The 17,216-nt window shown below is 43.1% G+C and overlaps 1 protein-coding gene across 1 annotated transcript; it reads left to right on the top strand.

Moving 5' to 3' along the window:
* The first annotated feature begins 868 nt into the window (after nucleotides 1-868).
* On the top strand, nucleotides 869-16,876 carry LOC120025620 (soluble lamin-associated protein of 75 kDa-like). The gene is made up of 13 exons (XM_038970167.1): nucleotides 869-1,003; nucleotides 2,572-2,671; nucleotides 2,995-3,080; nucleotides 11,560-11,731; nucleotides 12,856-13,035; nucleotides 13,557-13,679; nucleotides 14,049-14,146; nucleotides 14,375-14,417; nucleotides 14,561-14,672; nucleotides 14,973-15,111; nucleotides 15,391-15,549; nucleotides 15,776-15,970; nucleotides 16,109-16,876. The coding sequence occupies exons 1-13, from the start codon at nucleotides 869-871 to the stop codon at nucleotides 16,874-16,876; spliced, it is 2,310 nt and encodes a 769-aa protein (XP_038826095.1).
* Nucleotides 16,877-17,216: the final 340 nt, after the last annotated feature.

Genomic DNA, 17,216 nt, shown 5'->3' with positions numbered 1-17,216 from the left:
TGTCTAATAGGAAACCGGTGAAACAGCATTGGTAGAAAGCACACACACACTCTCTTTTGCTCGTAAAACCTACTGTGCAGTAATATCTAACTTATCCTGAAGGGGAAATATTGCCTCATAACTTTTAGCACAATGGACCCATTTGTTTTCAATTTCCATATCTGATTATTTGAATGTTCTTTTGTTTGTCCCTTTAATTCAATAGCTGCTGACTATTCATCTATAACATATAGTCTTGATCTCCTTCATATTAATAATCATCATGTGAGGGACCTTTCTGCAATAAGACCGTGGTGACTGTCATTTCTAGATACTATAAATAGTACGATTAATTTGCTGACAAAATGTCAGTGTTTTTCCTCCATCCTCTTCAGTGTGCATGTGGTTGGTTGTGTAGTGGCCAGATGGAAGTAGCCTGTTCTCTATTGTAGTCCATGTTGAGGGTTCTATACACAGGTGTTTTGTCCTTCAAGGGAGGGCAGCATTGGAAGTGTGTCACTGAAATAAGCATTTGACTGTTAGTCTGCACCTGTTTACGAAGCATGTGATGAGTAAAATAACAATTGATGTCATGGTAACATCAGAATAGCATGTATTTTATTGTGCAGGCCTTGTCTGATGACTGAGCCACAGAGTTTGTATTTCAGCACTTTATGCATTGTGCGACTCCATTTTCATTGATTTGGGTTTATTTTGGATATGAAGAGGTGGTTTTACGTTGGGCCTAGGGGAAGACAGAATACAGGTGTAAAGTTAGGCTTGTTTTAAAATAATCCATTCCCAGTGCGTTCATCAATGGGACCAGACATTGTATATTTTATTTGGCATGATGAGTGACCCTGTGACTCCTGACCTTTGCCCTGTAGGGATGGAGTTCCCTGTGGACGTGTTGGATTCAGTGAGGCAAGAGGAGGAGGAGCAGGCAGCAGAGGGCTACATGACCCAGCTGCGATACGTCACCCTCGACAAGACCGAGAGCTTTACCCTGCCCAGCCACAGAAAGGTGTGTACTGGAGGTCAACCGATTATGATTTTTTCCACACCGATACTGATTATTGGAGGACCAAAAAAAGCCGATACCGATTCATTTTTTACATTTTATTTATTTGTAATAATGACAATTACAACAATACTGAATGAACACTTATTTTAACTTAATAGAATACATCAATAAAATCAATTTAGCCTCAAGTAAATAATGAAACATGTTCAATTTGGTTTAAATAATGCAAAAACAAAGTGTTGGAGAAGAAAGTGCGATATGTGCCATGTAAGAAAGCTAACGTTTCAGTTCCTTGCTGAGAACATATGAAAGCTGGTGGTTCCTTTTTAATATGAGTCTTCAATATTCCCAGGTAAGAAGTTGTAGGAATTACAGGACTGTTTCTCTCTCTACGATTTGTATTTCATATACCTTTTGACTATTGGATCTTCTTATAGGCACTTTAGTATTGCCAGTGTAACTGTATAGCTTCCATCCCTCTCTCCTCGCTCCTACCTGGGCTCGAACGAGGAACACATCGACAACAGCCACCCTCGAAGCAGCGTTACCCAGGCAAGGGGAACAACTACTCCAAGTCTCAGAGCGAGTGACGTTTGAAACGCTATTAGCGCGCACCCCGCTAACTAGCTAGCAATTTCACATCGGTTACACCAGCCTAATCTCGGGAGTTGATAGGCTTGAAGTCATAAACAGCGCAATGCTTGAAGCATTGCGAAGAGCTGCTGGGCTTTTTTCGCAAATGCTCTTTTGTTAAATCATCCCCCGTTTGGTGAAGTTGGCTGTCTTTGTTAGGAAGAAATAGTCTTCAGAGTTCGCAACGAGCCAGGCGGACCAAACTGCTGCATATACCCTGACTCTGTTGCAAGAGAAGTGACACAATTTCCCTAGTTAAAAGAAATTCAAGTTAGCAGGCAATATTAACTAAATATGCAGGTTTAAAAATGTATACTTGTTTATTGATTTTAAGAAAGGCATTGATGTTTATGGTTAGGTACACGTTGGAGCAACGACAGTCCTGTTTCGCGAATGCGCACCGCATCGATTATATGCAACGCAGAACACGCTAGATATCATCAACCATGTGTAGTTAACTAGTGATTATGATTGATTGTTTTTTTATAAGATAAGTTTAATGCTAGCTAGCAACTTACCGTGGCTTCTTACTGCATTCGCGTAACAGGCAGGCTCTTCGGAGTGCAATGTAAAGCAGGTGGTTAGAGCGTTGGACTAGTTAACCGTAAGGTTGCAAGATTGAATCTCCGAGCTGACAAGGTAAAAATCTGTCGTTCTGCCCCTGAACAAGGCAGTTAACCCACCGTTCCTAGGCCGTCATTGAAAATAAGAATGTGTTCTTAACTGACTTGCCTAGTTAAATAAAGGTGTAAAAAATAATAATTTAAAAAGAAATTGTTAATCGGTGTCCAAAAATACAGATTTCTGATTGTTAACTTGAAATCGGCCCTAATTAATCGGCCATTCCGATTAATCGGTTGACCTCTAGTGTGTCTACACACACTGTTAGTTTAGTCAACTCTAACACCATGTCACTCTCTCTCTCCCTCTGTCAGATCAGTATCGGTCTGTGTAACGTTGGTTTTGTTCCCATCTATGGAGGAGACCTGAAGCACAAGGTTATGGCCCTGTTCTCCCCAGATGATCAGCTCACAGGTACACAACACTATTACCCCCCCCCCCCCCCCCCCCCCCCCCCCCCCCCCCCCCACACACACAACATCGGCACAGTCTGAAAACCCATCCCGAGCCCCCCTGTCCCTATCCTTTGACACAGTCAGAGTGTAAGCTGATAGTTTCCACCACATTGATACTGTAGGTGTAAGCTATTTTGTTTGAAACGACCAGCCTACACACATCCGATCCCTTCAGATCTGCTAGAGTTTAGGTTATGGTCTGGGGGTTTATATTTCCTACAGCGTAAGTTTGGATTCTAACCATATGTCATACTCATCGAACTCTATTCTCAATGTCTCCAGCGGTAGCTCTGTACCTGGCAGGACAGTGGTGGTCAGTAGAGGACATCCTCAGAACCTCAGACCCCTCCAGAACTGGCCTGGTCAAGGTACACACACACTACAACACAAGATTAATGTAAAGCTAGCACATTGAAACACACAAATGCACTCTGTGGAGGTAGGATATTGGTTTTGTCTGGTGTAAGGAGAAGCTCAATCTGACACAATGTGAGAGGACACACAGGATTAGGGCTGTCCCCGACAAAAAAAAAACCTTGGTCGACCGAAAGTTGTCTGTCCAATCAATTGGTCAAAATTTTTAAACGTGAATTTTAACCTTTTTATATAGACCCACAATGTTTTTAATAAAATCAACTATAGGCCTATGTATTGAGATTGTCTGGTGCGTTAAGTGCACTGTTTGATTAAATGAGACACAAATGACTCAAGAGGGAGCCAGAGATCAAGATAACCAGAAGACCAATAACAAAACTCAGTTTCCTGTGCCAGTGAGCTTGGGACAGACACAGCTGTAGGCTATTTGCGCAAGGGATAAGAAATCATCAGGTAGGCCTTTTTTTATGACGTTTTCACTGGATCAGAGCATGACATTTCTCCCTTTCACGCAGAGTGGGAAAGGAAGAGAACTGGTAAGTTTTTTTTTTTTTTTTCCAAATACATTGAGGAACTATTGTCATTCTCAATGGATGTAAAACAGACTTAGTTTGTTTGATGGGAAGAACACATTACTTTGAAGCTCCACAGCTCATTAGTGGTGGTGCGTTAAGCCAATCCAAAATACTATCAGATTCCCAAATAAGCACATTCTATATGCAGGCCAGGTAGCCTATAGGCCTAATTCTATCCATAGTCATGTGCGTGTCGTTAATTGACATGAGCGCTCCAAACAAAAGATGATGACTAAATTGACAAAGGTCGTACAGTGCATTCGGAAGGTATTCAGGCCCCTTGACTTCTTACACATTTTCTTACGTTAGTCTTATTCTAAAATGGATAACATTCTTTTTTCCCTCATCCATGTACACACAATATCCCATAATGACAAGCCAAAAACAGGTTTTTAGAAATGTTTACCCCAAAAATATCAAATTTAATTAAGTATTCAGACCCTTTACTCAGTAATTTGTAGATGCACCTTTTTGCAGCGATTACAGCCTTGAGTCTTCTTGGGTATGACACTACAAGCTAGGAACACCTGTATTTGGGGAGTTTCTCCCATTCTTCTCTGCAGATCCTCTCAAGCTCCGTCAGGTTGGATGGGGAGTGTTGCTGCACAGCTATTTTCAGGTCTCTTCAGAGAGGGTTGATTGGGTTCAGGTCCGGGCTCTGGCTGGGCCACTCAAGGACATTCAGAGATTTGTCCTGAAGCCACTCCTGCATTGTCTTTGCTGTGTGCTTATGGTCGTTGTCCTGTTGGAAGGTGAACCTTTGCCCCAGTCTGATGTCCTGAGTGCTCTGGTGCAGGTATTCATCAAGGATCTCTCTGTACTTTGCTCCGTTCATCTTTCCCTTGATCCTGACTACTCTCCCAGTCCCTGCCGCTGAAACCATCCCCACAGCATGATGCTGCCACCACCATGCTTCACTGTAGGAATGGTGAACGTTTCCTCCAGATGTGAAACTTGGCATTCAGGCCAAAGAGTTCAATCTTGGTTTCATCAGACCAGATAATCTTGTTTCTCATGGTCTGAGTCCTTTAGGTGTCTTTTGGCAAACTCCAAGCGGGCTGTCATGTGTCTTTTACTGAGGAGTGGCTTTTGTCTGGCCTCTACAATAATGGCCTGATTGGTGGAGTGCTGCAGATGGTTGTCCTTCTGGAAGGTTCTCCCATCTCCACAGAGGAACTCTGGAGCTCTGTCAGAGTGACCATCGGGGTCTTGGTCACCTCCCTGACCAAGATCCTTCTCCCCCGATTGATTAGTTTGTCCGGACGGCCAGCTCTGAGAAGAGTCTTCGTGGTTTCAAAATTCTTCCATTTAAGAATGATGGAGGCCACTGTTTTTGTGGACCTTCAATGCTGCCAGAATTTTTTTTTTGTACCCTTATCCAGATTTTATACCTCGAAACAATCTCGTCTCGGAGCTCTACAGTCAATTCCTTCGACCTCATGTCTTGGTTTTTGCTCTGATGTGCACTGTCAACTGTGGGACCTAATATAGACAGGTGTCTTAACAAATCATGTCCAATCAATTGAATTTACCACAGGTGGACTCCAAGCAAGTTGTAGAAACATCTCAAGGATGATCAATGGAAACCGGATGCGATGCATCTGATCTAAATTTTGAGTCTCAGCGGTTGGAACCAAAAATCTCCAATTTGTACTCATCAGACCAAAGGACAGATTTCCACCGGTCTAATATCCATTGCTCGTTTCTTGGCTCAAGCAAGTCTCTTCTTATTATTGATGCCTTTTTAGTCAAGGTTTCTTTGCAGCAATTCGACCATGAAGGCTTGATTCTCCTCTGAACAGTTGATGTTGAAATGTGTCTGTTACTTAAACTCTGACGCATTTATTTGGGAAGCAATCTGAGGTGCAGTGAACGTTTTAACAAGGCACACCTGTTAATTGAAATGCATTCCAGGTGACTACCTCATGAAGCTGGTTGAGAGAATGCCAAGAGTGTGTAAAGCTGTCAAGGCAAAGGGTGGCTACTTTGAAGAATCTAAAATATATATTTTTAATTTAACCCCTTTTTTGGTTACTACGTGAATCCATATGTGTGTTCATATTTTTGATGTCTTCACTATTATTCTACAATGTAGAAAATAGTAAAAATAAATAAAGAACCCTTGAATGAGTAGGTGTCAACTTTTGACTGGTTGTGTGTACAGTTGAAGTTGGAAGTTTACGTACACTTAGTTTGGAGTCATTAAAACTAGTTTTTCAACCACTCCACACATTTCTTGTTAACAAACTATAGTTTTGGCAAGTGGGTTAGGACATCTACTTTGTGCATGATACAAGTAATTTTTCCAACAATTGTTTACATACAGTAAATTTAAAGTGAAATAATCTGTATCACAATTCCAGTGCGTCAGAAGTGTACATATGCTAAGTTGACTGTGCCTTTTAAACAGCTTGGAAAATTCCAGAAAATTATGTCATGGCTTTAGTAGATTCTGATAGGCTAATTGACATAATTTGAGTCAATTGGAGGTGTACCTGTGGATGTATTTCAAGGCCTACCTTCAAACTTTGCTTGACATCATGGGAAAATCAAAAGAAATTAGCCAAGACCTCAGAAAACAAAAGGTAGACCTCCACAAGTCTGGTTCATCCCTGGGAGCAATTTCCAAATGCCTGAAAGTATCATGTTTGTACAGATGAACAACAGTAGACAAGTATAAACACCATGGGACCATGCAGCCGTCATACCGCTTAGGAAGGAGACGCGTTCTGTCTCCTAGAGATGAACGTACTTTGGTGCGAAAAGTGCAACTCAATCCCAGAACAACAGCAAAGGACCCTGTGAAGATGCTGGAGGAAACGGGTACAAAGTATCTATATCCACAGTAAAATGAGTCCTATATTGACATACCCTGAAAGGCCGCTCAGCAAGGAAGAAGCCACTGCTCCAAAACCACCATGGAAAAAAAGCCAGACTACGGTTTGCAACTGCACATGGGGACAAGATCGTACTTTTTGGAGAAATGTCCTCTGGTCTGATGAAACAAAAATAGAACTGTTTGGCCATAATATACATTTATGTTTGGAGGAAAAAGGGGGAGGCTTGCAAGCCGAAGAACAACATCCCAACTGAAGCACGGTAGTGGCAGCATGTTGTGGGGGTGCTTTGCTGCAGGAGGGACTGGTGCACTTCACAAAATAGATGGCATTATGAGGCAGGAAAATTGTGGATATATTGAAGCAACATCTCCAGACATCAGTCAGGAAGATAAAGCTTGGTCGCAAATGGGTCTTCCAAATGGACAATGACCCCAAGCATACTTCCAAAGTTGTGGCAAAATGGCTTAAGGACAACAAAGTCAAGGTATTGGAGTGGCCATCACAAAGCCCTGACCTCAATCCCATAAATTTGTGGGTAGAACTGAAAAAGCGTGTGCGAGCAAGGAGGCCTACAAACCTGACTCAGTTACACCAGCTCTCAAGAGGAATGGGCCAAAATTCACCCAATTTATTGTGGGAAGCTTGTGGAAGGCTACCAGAAACGTTTGACCCAAGTTAAACAATTTAAAGGCAATGCTACCAAATACTAATTGGTTGTATGTGAACTTCTGACCCACTGGGAATGTGATGAAAGAAATTAAATAATTCTCTCTACTATTATTGTGACATTTCACATTCTTAGGATCACCACTTTATTTTAACTGACCTAAGACAGGGACTTTTTACTAGGATTAAATGTCAGGAATTGTGAAACTTAGTTTAAATGTATTTGGCTATGGTGTATGTGGACTTCAACTGTGTATATATATCACTTGACCTACATCCTATCGATCAAACAATCGACCAGTCAACTACAGTCGTGGCCAAAAGTTTTGAGACATTTTCCACAGTTTGCTGCTTTAGTGTCTTTAGATATTTTTGTCAGATGTTACTATGGAATACTTAAGTATAATTATAAGCATTTCATACGTGACAAAGGCTGTTATTGACAATTACATGAAGTTGATGCAAAGAGTCAATATTTGCAGTGTTGACCCTTCTCTTTCAAGACCTCTGCAATCCGCCCTGGCATGCTGTCAATTAACTTCTGGGACACATCCTGACTGATGGCAGCCCATTCTTGCATAATCAATGCTTGGAGTTTGTCAGAATTTGTGGGGTTTTGTTTGTCCACCCGCCTCTTGAGGATTGACCAAGTTCTCAATGGGATTAAGGTCTGGGGAGTTTCCTGGCCATGGACCCAAAATATCGATGTTTTGTTCCCCAAGCCACTTAGTTATCACTTTTGCCTTATGGCAAGGTGCTCCATCATGCTGGAAAAGGTATTGTTCGTCACCAAACTGTTCCTGGATGGTTGTGAGAAGTTGCTCTCGGAGGATGTGTTGGTACCATTCTTTATTCATGGCTGTGTTCTTAGGAAAAATTGTGAGTGAGCCCACTCCCTTGGCTGAGAAGCAACCCCACACATGAATGGTCTCAGGATGCTTTACTGTTGGCATGACACAGGACTGATGGTAGCGCTCACCTTGTCTTCTCCGGACAAGCTTTGTTTGGGGCATCCAGAAAAAATCAGAAAGGGGATTCATCAGAGAAAATGACTACCCCAGTCCTCAGCAGTCCAATCCCTGTACCGTTTGCAGAATATCAGTCTGTTCCTGATGTTGTTCCTGGAGAGAAGTGGCTTCTTTGCTGCCCTTCTTGACACCAGGCCATCCTCCAAGTCTTCGCCTCACTGTGCGTGCAGATGCACTCACACCTGCCTGCTGCCATTCCTGAGCACTGGTGGTGCCCCGATCCCGCAGCTGAATCAACTTTAGGAGACAGTCCTGGCACTTGCTGGACTTTCTTGGTCGCCCTGAAGCCTTCTTCACAACAATTGAACCGCTCTCCTTGAAGTTCTTGATGATCCGATTTAAATGGTTGATTTAGGTAAAATCATACTGGCAGCAATATCCTTGCCTGTGAAGCCCTTTTTGTGCAAAGCAATGATGACGGCATGTGTTTCCTTGCAGGTTGACCATGGTTGACAGAGGAAGAAGAATGATTCCAAGCACCGCTCTCCTTTTGAAGCTTCCAGTCTGTTATTCGAACTCAATCAGCATGACAGAGTGATCTCCAGCCTTGTCCTCATCAACACTCACACCTGTGTTAACGAGAGAGACACTGACATGTCAGCTGGTCCTTTTGTGGCAGGGCTGAAATGCAGTGGAAATGTTTTGGGGATTCAGTTCATTTGCATGGCAAATGAACACCATTTTAAAGATAAAATGCTCGTTAATCCAACCAGTGTCCGATTTTCAAAAACGCTTGTCGGCGAAAGCAGAACATATTATGTTAGTTCAGCAACTAGTCACAGAAAGCATACAGCGATTAGTTATTTTATTTTTTATTTTTTTTCCCAACCAAAGAGAGGAGTCACAAAAAGCAGAAATATTGATCAAATTAGTCACTAACCTTTGATATTCTTCATCAGATGACACTCCCGGGACATGTTACACAAAACATGTATGTTTTGTTCGATCAAGTTCATATTTATATCCAAAAACCTCAGTTTACATTTGGCTTTGCCTCCAAAACATCTTGTGAATTTGCACAGAGCCACATCAAATCACAGAAATACTCATAATAAACATTGATAAAAGATACAAGTGTAATTCACAGATCTAAAGATATACTTCTCCTTAATCCAACCGCTGTGTCAGATTTCAAAAAAACTTTACGGAAAAAGCAAACCATGCAATAATCTGAGTACGCCGCTCAGAGACCAACACAACGCAAGAAGATATCCGCCATGTTGGAGTCAACATTAGTCAGAAATAGCGTTATAAATATTCACTTACCTTTGATCTTCATCAGAATGCACTCCCAGGGATCCCAGTTCCACAATAAATTACTCCTTTTGGTTTGTGCATTCAGTACACAATCTAAACTCACGACGCGTGGGCAGGACCAAGCAAAAGTTCAGACAGAGTCATATTACAGTCTGTAGAAACATGTCAAACGAAGTATAGAATCAATCTTTAGGATGTTTTTGACAAATCTTCAATAATGTTCCAACCGGAGAATTCCTTTGTCTTCAGAAATGCGATGGAACAGAGCTCGCTCTCACGTGAACGCGCATGTTCAGCTCATGGCAGACCTTACTCAATCCCCTCCCATTCGGCCCCACTTCACAGTAGAAGCATCAAACAAGGTTCTAAAGACTTGACATCTAGTGGAAGACTTAGGAAGTGCAAAATGACCCCATAGACACTGTATTCGATAGGCCAAGAGTTGAAAACCTACAAACCTCAGATTTCCCACTTCCTGGTTGGATTTTTCTCAGGTTTTCGCCTGCCATATGAGTTCTGTTATACTCAGACATCATTCAAACAGTTTTAGAAACTTCAGTGTTTTCTATCCAGATCTACTAATAATATGCATATATTAGCAACTGGGACTGAGTAGCAGGCAGTTTACTCTGGGCACGCTTTTCATCCAAACGTGAAAACGCTACCCCCCTATCCATAACAAGATAACATTCTGGAGTATATGCAAATTGCCATCATACAAACTGAGGCAGCAGACTTTGTGAAAATGTATATTTGTGTCATTCTCAAAACTTTTGGCCACGACTGTACTTGGGTTCGGCCCTACCCAGGATACTACAACATGATGGATGGCACACACACATTACCCTTGGCATGTTTATCTACCCCATCAGATGCATAATAACGTTGTTTTGGACAGAATGCCAAGCACTGCATTTCTGGTGTGTTTGTGTAGAGGACCGAGCACAAAGACACCAGTCAGAACAAACTCATGGCTCGCTGCCTGGCTTTGCCCTGCAACTTGTTATGATTAGCATGGAACAATGGAGAAACACACAGCGTGCGTGCGTGCGCACACACACACACACACACACACACACAACCTAGGGTTGGGCAAAATCAACTTTGGTTCTAGCGTGATTCTATACTTATAAAATCGCCCATTACACAATGTGGCCAGACCATTTTTTTTTTTTGACGTTTTTTTGGTCGTTATTATCTTGGTCGTTATTAGCTCAGGCCTACCATGTTTGAGGTTATTCAAAAACAACTGAACTTTCAGCCAATTTAAATTCTGTTCGATTAACGTCATTGTTTAATCATGAAATGGCACGGCGGGAGAAATCCAGGGTGCATAAAACCTGAAAGAGAAGCTTAATATGTCAAGTCATCCTCCTATCAAATGGAGAGAAGAGGAAGGTAGGCAATTAGACTGTGTCTGCTATAAAAAAAAAAATGTCTTTGGCTTTTAGGCCCAGATCATCCGATAGTCAAGGGAGAAAAAAATTATAAAAATCCTGACTTGACATTTTGCTCTGCATTGGTGAATCTCTCGGCTCCGTCTACATTGTTCGTGTGCATTCTGTAAATGGTTTATAATATACATATATTTTAAATATGTTATGCAGGCTATTGCAAAGGAATAGGCCATTCATCATGGCCCTGCTGTGCACTGCCCAACTCCGCTCTTTACTTAAAGTTGCCAGTCAAGTTCAAATAGGCTAGGCTATTGTCTGTCACATCACAATGTCGTCACCGCCGACAATGGCTGTCAATCATCCTCGATAGACGATGCTGTCTTAACCCTAAGAGAGACACACACATTTGAAACTAGGAGCAGTACACTGTTCAGGGCCATGATTTAAACCCAACAGTTAAATGTTATTTCTATGTTTACAAGGGGTTAGCAGAGCTACGGAGCAGTAAATACTGTCACACAACCATTTTAGTGGGAGGTGAAAGACGACGATGCCATGTACTGAACCAAGTCCCTTCTGAATCTTGTGTCCTACTACAGTGTATGTAGATTGAGTAGTGAGGAACGTTTGTGCATTGTGTTGCTGTCAAACTCCTGGGGAGAGGTGTGTGTGTGTGTTAAGTGTCATTCTGTCTCTGTCCCCACCCCAGGCGAGGAGTCTTGGTGAGCGGATCGTCTTGTACATTCTGAACCGTATCGTGTACCGCGTGGGTGAGATGGACAAACCTGAGGTGCCTTTCCTGTGCCACGGCCAGCATGACTTCGCCAAGCTCCTCTGGAAGGACGGAAACGCTGTCGGGTTCTACTCGGTCAAACCCAAAGGTGAGCGATCTCTGTCTGGTCAAACTGTCAAGGTTTTGTTTCAACCAAAACCGCTCTTATTTGATTGGTGACGTTAGCTAGTTAGTGGAGACTGGACAGTACCCCAAACTTACACAAGGCTATTCGTTAGCTTCAACCTCCTGAAGATGATTGGCCAAGATATAGACTTTATAGTATACCAGAAATATAGTAGCACCTAGTTTAAATTGTTCCGTTTTATAAGTCAGAACCCATCACAATGTTCAGTCTTTTGGGTACAAAGTATCGTTCCCTGTGTTTGAAAGGGTTTTTAGTGTTGCTCAGTGAAGACACAGGATCCACTGCAGAGCAGGACATCAGATGAGCTGGAATTAATTTGTCCAACGTTCATTAGATCCACATTGAGGCGGGCAGATCGCCAGAAGATGACTTTAATGTTTGACTTTAATGTTCTCTAATCGGATAAGTGTTCCAGCAGTGTATTAAGAATCCAGACTTCAGTTTTGAATTCAGACTTCAGTTTACTGACTTTATTGTCCCCATGGGGACATTTTGTTGCAGTGTCATATACACGTTTAAATACAAAACAAATTTGTCAATACAACTTTCATAAGTTACATACCAATAAAAAGAGACTAGCCCACTGGCCTTCCTGGGTCGATAGGAACATTTAGCCCAAGCTATTTAGGAAGGATATCACACCTGGCACAAATTATTTAGTTCTGTTTTTCCTGCCAAGGGGAGTCGTTCAAAGTCCGGGTACAGGGGGTGGCTTGGGTCTAAAATGATTTTGTGAGCCTTGCGGAGGGCCCTGACCTTAAAAATCTCATCCAGGCCTGTCTGTTTGACTCCAAGTAACTTGCTTGCTGTGGTGATAATCCTTCTCAGCATATTTCTCTGGCTGACAGTTGCATTGCCAAACCAACAAACAATACAAAAAGTTAAAATACTCTCAATAAAAGATTTGTAAAACCGAGTCAGTATATTAGTCAACATTAAAAGATCCCAGCTTTTTGAGAAAGACTTCAGTTTTGATCTCTTGCAATGTCTCTTGTTTGATTTTCCTGTGTTTTAAATGACAATCAATTATAGCATACCTTACAGACATGAACTAACAGTAAATCTCTCTTCCTCTCACTCTCCAGACAGCTTGTGTAATAACTTTGTGACCCAGCGCTACCAGCTTCCTGTCATGGACTCCATATTTGTCAGGAAGTGTCACCGTGGAAACGGCCATGGCCTGCAGATGCTGGAGGACTTTGTGGACTCTTTCAAAGACCACCAGCTTGGCCTGAAGTACCCTCTCTCTCTAACCATGTATAAAGGTTGTATTACTCTCTTTCTCTAACCATCTATAAAGGGTTGTAGTAGTCTCTTTCTATAACCATGTATAAAGGTTGGTGGTGGTAGTAGTAGTTGTACTCTCTCTCTCTCTCTCTCTCTCTCTCTCTCTCACCAGGTAGAAAGGGTAGTAGTATTACTCTCTCTCTCTCACCAGGTAGAAAGGGTAGTAGTATTACTCTCTTTCTCTCTCTCTCTCTCACCAGGTAGAAAGGGTAGTAGTATTACTCTCTTTCTCTCTCTCTCTCTAACCAGGTAGAAAGGGTAGTAGTATTACTCTCTCTCTCTCTCTCTAACCAGGTAGAGAGGGTAGTAGTATTACTCTCTCTCTCTCTCTAACCAGGTAGAAAGGGTAGTAGTATTTCTCTCTCTCTCTAACCAGGTAGAAAGGGTAGTACTCTTTTTCTCTAACCAGGTATAAAGGGTGGTAGTATTTCTCCACTACACTCTAGAGCTGTACAACTTTCCGTCCCCAAAATAAAGTGTATCTCTCCCCGACCTGCAGTGTGTAGCCAGTACCTGTGTCGGTACCCAGCTGACCAGGATCTGCTGTGGGTGGTAGAGGGAGTGGGAGGACCCTACCAGAGAGAGAATGTGGCCAGCAAGATGAAAGCCCTAGCACTGAAAGGTACTGGCACAGTAGCAGGAGGTATACAGGGATGCACTTTCAACACCATGCTCTAACACCAACGGCCTGTTCAGGATGATGTAAAGTTACAGTACCTTGAGATAGAAATTTGTAATGTAGGACCGATAGGATTGTCATATAGAGTAGCGAATCGCGACGACAGCTCTATTCATCACATTTCTAATCCGCTACATTTCTATCTGCGACCTCACTGAATAAATCCCAGCTGATCCATCGGGAACATAGCAGGAGACCCAGATTAGCTCCGCTGTAATGTGGGCTGGGGACTTGGTGACATCAGACACAGTGGTCAGACTCACATGACTGGTAGCTAATTGACTTATGATTGTTGTGCTGATTCCCATAAAGCGGTGCTCCACGCGGTGACTTCTAACGGAGACCAACGAGCAGCCTCCCTGGACCACACAGACGTCAGCATGGAGGAGGACAACTTTCTGGACATCACCGTACGTCTCCGGCGCTATCTCTATCTATCCAATTTGGTCTCTTGTTTCGTTCTTTTTTTTAATCTCCTCCTTTGCTATGCTTTCTCTTCTTTCGTCTCCTCCAACCGCTCTTTGAATGTATTTGTTTATAATTTAAGAATATCTTCAAACCTCAGTTCTGTAGTGTAGGGACATTATAATTAAGTAATGAGGAGGAGTTGATTTGGGTCTTGATTTCTTGTTTTATAGGAGGATGTTTTGGTGGTAAATACTCCCCTGAAGTTAATAGAAGGTAAGTAGCTCAGAAGTCTTTAGGATCTCCATGTAGTCCTGAAATAAATAACCAATAAGAACAATTTGAGATTTTCTGAATACAGAGAATTGTATTTTTTTTGTGACTACACATTGGAATGAAAATGGCTGTTCTTTCTCTAGCCCTGGATGGCACACCAGTGGCAACGCGTAGCAGGTGTAGCGGACATAAAAAGCGTGGCAGAGAAGAGACAGAAGACTCCACGAAGGAGAGCCAGCCTCTGAAGATGAGCAGGTTAGACAAGGAGTCTCAGTGAAATAGAAACCTACATTAAAGTATTAATGAAACGTGTAGAATTCAATGTATACAGTCTTTTTTTCCCAGGGCAGTAGTGCTCCTTAATTCTCATACATTCAGTGACTATTTTACTTATCAGGCATCTGTCAATCAATAGACTCATACCCATAGTATTTTCAACACTGAAATGTGACCTTTTCTGTCAGGTTGTAGCCCAACCTATATATGGTTTTCAAGTATGAAAGCTTCCTTTTGGTTCTAAATTATAATAATACCGCTGGTCTATTGTGCGTTCAGATTGGAGGATGCAAAGTCCGAGCCCACCAACACGGCTGTAGAGGACGGAGGACAGGAGGCGGAAGGAAGAGAGGGGGAGGAGTCTGGAGAGGCAGAGGCTGCTGTGGCCCCTGAGGAGGAGAAGATGACCAAAGCTCAGGTGAGAAGATATGGGGGAGGGGGGGTCAATATATGAATACAGCATTAGAAAACAACGGTTAATTTGGCTGTTCTGTTTTGCTTGTCATCATTGTGTTGTGTTACTATGGTTACTGTTAGAGAATAACCAGTCACTCATAGATTGTCACACTTGTTGTGTCAAATGGCACCCTATTCCCTATGGCCCCTGGCCAAAAGTAGTGCACTATATAGTGAATAGGGTCCAATTTCAGACCCTAATTCTTAATTCTATTTTCCCATAAAACACATTGAATAACAGATTCATACATGGGGAAAACGGATAGTCAAGATGAACGGAGAACTGACTGATGGCCAGAGAGAGGAGGAAGAGGGAGAGGCTGTGCTGGAGAACAGAACGACAGAGGAAGACGTGGAAATAGAGGCGGCAGCAAAGGAGGAAGAGTCCATCGAGGCTGAAGTATGTGGCTCAATTCCTCAGGAGGATTAATCTTGTAAGAAAGTTGGAATGTGTGGGATGGGGCCATTTATTGGAGCAAGGGGTTCACAGATGAGACGATGGGAGCCTTTCATTGTTGTACAGTTCATGTTTGTACTGTGGACATGTTTCTTTCTATGGTATGTGTTAGAAAGGGAATTGGGTAGTTAACAAGTGCACGTTTTTCTGTCTTTTTGGTCCTCTGCAGGACATATTAGAAGCAGCTCCTGTGGTGCCAGAGGGATTGGCTGAAGCTGTGGAGGAGGAGGATCCTCTCCCGTTAGTAGAAGAACCAGCGTCTGTTTCAGAGGAGGCCCCCTCGTCTGCTGAACCATCCCCAGCAGAGCCCTCACTCTCTGGGGATGTGCGTGAGGAGGCTACACCCATGGAAGAAGGAGAGGAGGTAGAGGGAGAAAAGCTGGAGAAAGCAGTGGATTTGTACTGTGGACATGTTTCTTTCTTCCGTATGCATTAGAAATGGAATTTGGGAATACGTTTTTAACACATGCACATTTTTCTCTTTTTGTCCGCTACGGTGCAGGACACTGTCGTAGCAACTCCTGTGGCGTCGGAGGGGTTGGCTGTGGTGAAGGAGGCGGCTTCTCTCCCATTAGTGAATGAGCCAGCCTCCACTCCAGAGGAGGCCCCCTCACCCATGGAAGGAGAGGAGGTAAAGAGAGAAAAGGAGGAGGCGGCGGAGAGCGCAGTGGAGGAACCAGAGGTGAAGGAGAAATCCGTGGAGGTCATTGCGGTGGACCGCAGTAGCAAGGAAACGTTGGTCCAGGTGCGGGTAGCAGACCTGTCCTACCAGCCTCTGGAGGAAGGAGAGACCCAGCCTCCTGCAGAGGAAGGAGAGGAGGAGGAGGCGGCGGCGGCGGCGAAGGAAAAGGTCCTGGTCGCGAATGACGAAAATAAAGGGGTAGAGGAGATGGAGAATGCTACGACTACAGAGGAGGGAAGTGAGAGCTCAGACGAGGGAGGCAAGGGTCAGGCCCTTTGGAGTAGAGTTAGCGGCAGTGGCCCGGCGGCGCCGAAACGTACATCTAAGAGACTGAACAGAGTGGTCATCGAGCAGGACAGGGAGCAGCCAGAGGTCACAGTGGAAGAGGAGGAAAAAGCTACAACTACAGAGGAGGAGGAGGAGGAGGAGGAAGAAGGTGCTGTAGAGAAGAGTTGGGCTGAGGAAGAGGTGGAGGTGGAGGAGGAAGAGGAGCAGCCACCAGTGATTGACCAGAGGGCATTGAGAAGGAAGAGCAGACCGGTCCAGACTCCAAATAAAGCCAGAGGGAAACAACATGGCAAGATCTGAACACACAAGAAGGCATGCACAACACACACACACACACACACACACACACACACACGGTAATGTTTTCTGTCTGGTTTTAGGGTTTGTAAGGGGTCTAAAGTTGACTTGTATTATCTCAGTATGATGTTTAGATGCGTTTACTTTAGGTAGTTCATTTTTTTTTTTTTTTTTTACAGAAAACGACAAAAAAAGTGTTTGTACAGGGAAACGCAGTACTCACTGTTGTTAGTCAATGTGAAGTCTTTTAATGTTGTTCATATGTCATTGTATTCTTGTTTTTACTGCCTTGTTCTTTAGGAACTGACTGATATTGAGTTTAACAAGCCTGTTGTGGTTTGAA

This window comes from Salvelinus namaycush, chromosome 31 (genome assembly GCF_016432855.1).
Source record: "Salvelinus namaycush isolate Seneca chromosome 31, SaNama_1.0, whole genome shotgun sequence".
Classification (NCBI taxonomy): Eukaryota; Metazoa; Chordata; class Actinopteri; order Salmoniformes; family Salmonidae; genus Salvelinus; species Salvelinus namaycush.
The sequence above is the reverse complement of the archived record's forward strand: the minus strand, read 5'-3'. Positions and strand labels throughout refer to the sequence as shown.

Excerpts from the sequence above, each read along its gene's own strand:
- LOC120025620 (XM_038970167.1), top strand. The coding sequence starts at position 869 with ATGGAGTTCCCTGTGGACGTGTTGGATTCAGTGAGGCAAGAGGAGGAG. Across the intron at positions 2,672-2,994 it reads CCCAGATGATCAGCTCACAG|CGGTAGCTCTGTACCTGGCA; the intron begins GTACACAACACT and ends CAATGTCTCCAG. Across the intron at positions 14,673-14,972 it reads CAGCCTCTGAAGATGAGCAG|ATTGGAGGATGCAAAGTCCG; the intron begins GTTAGACAAGGA and ends TTGTGCGTTCAG.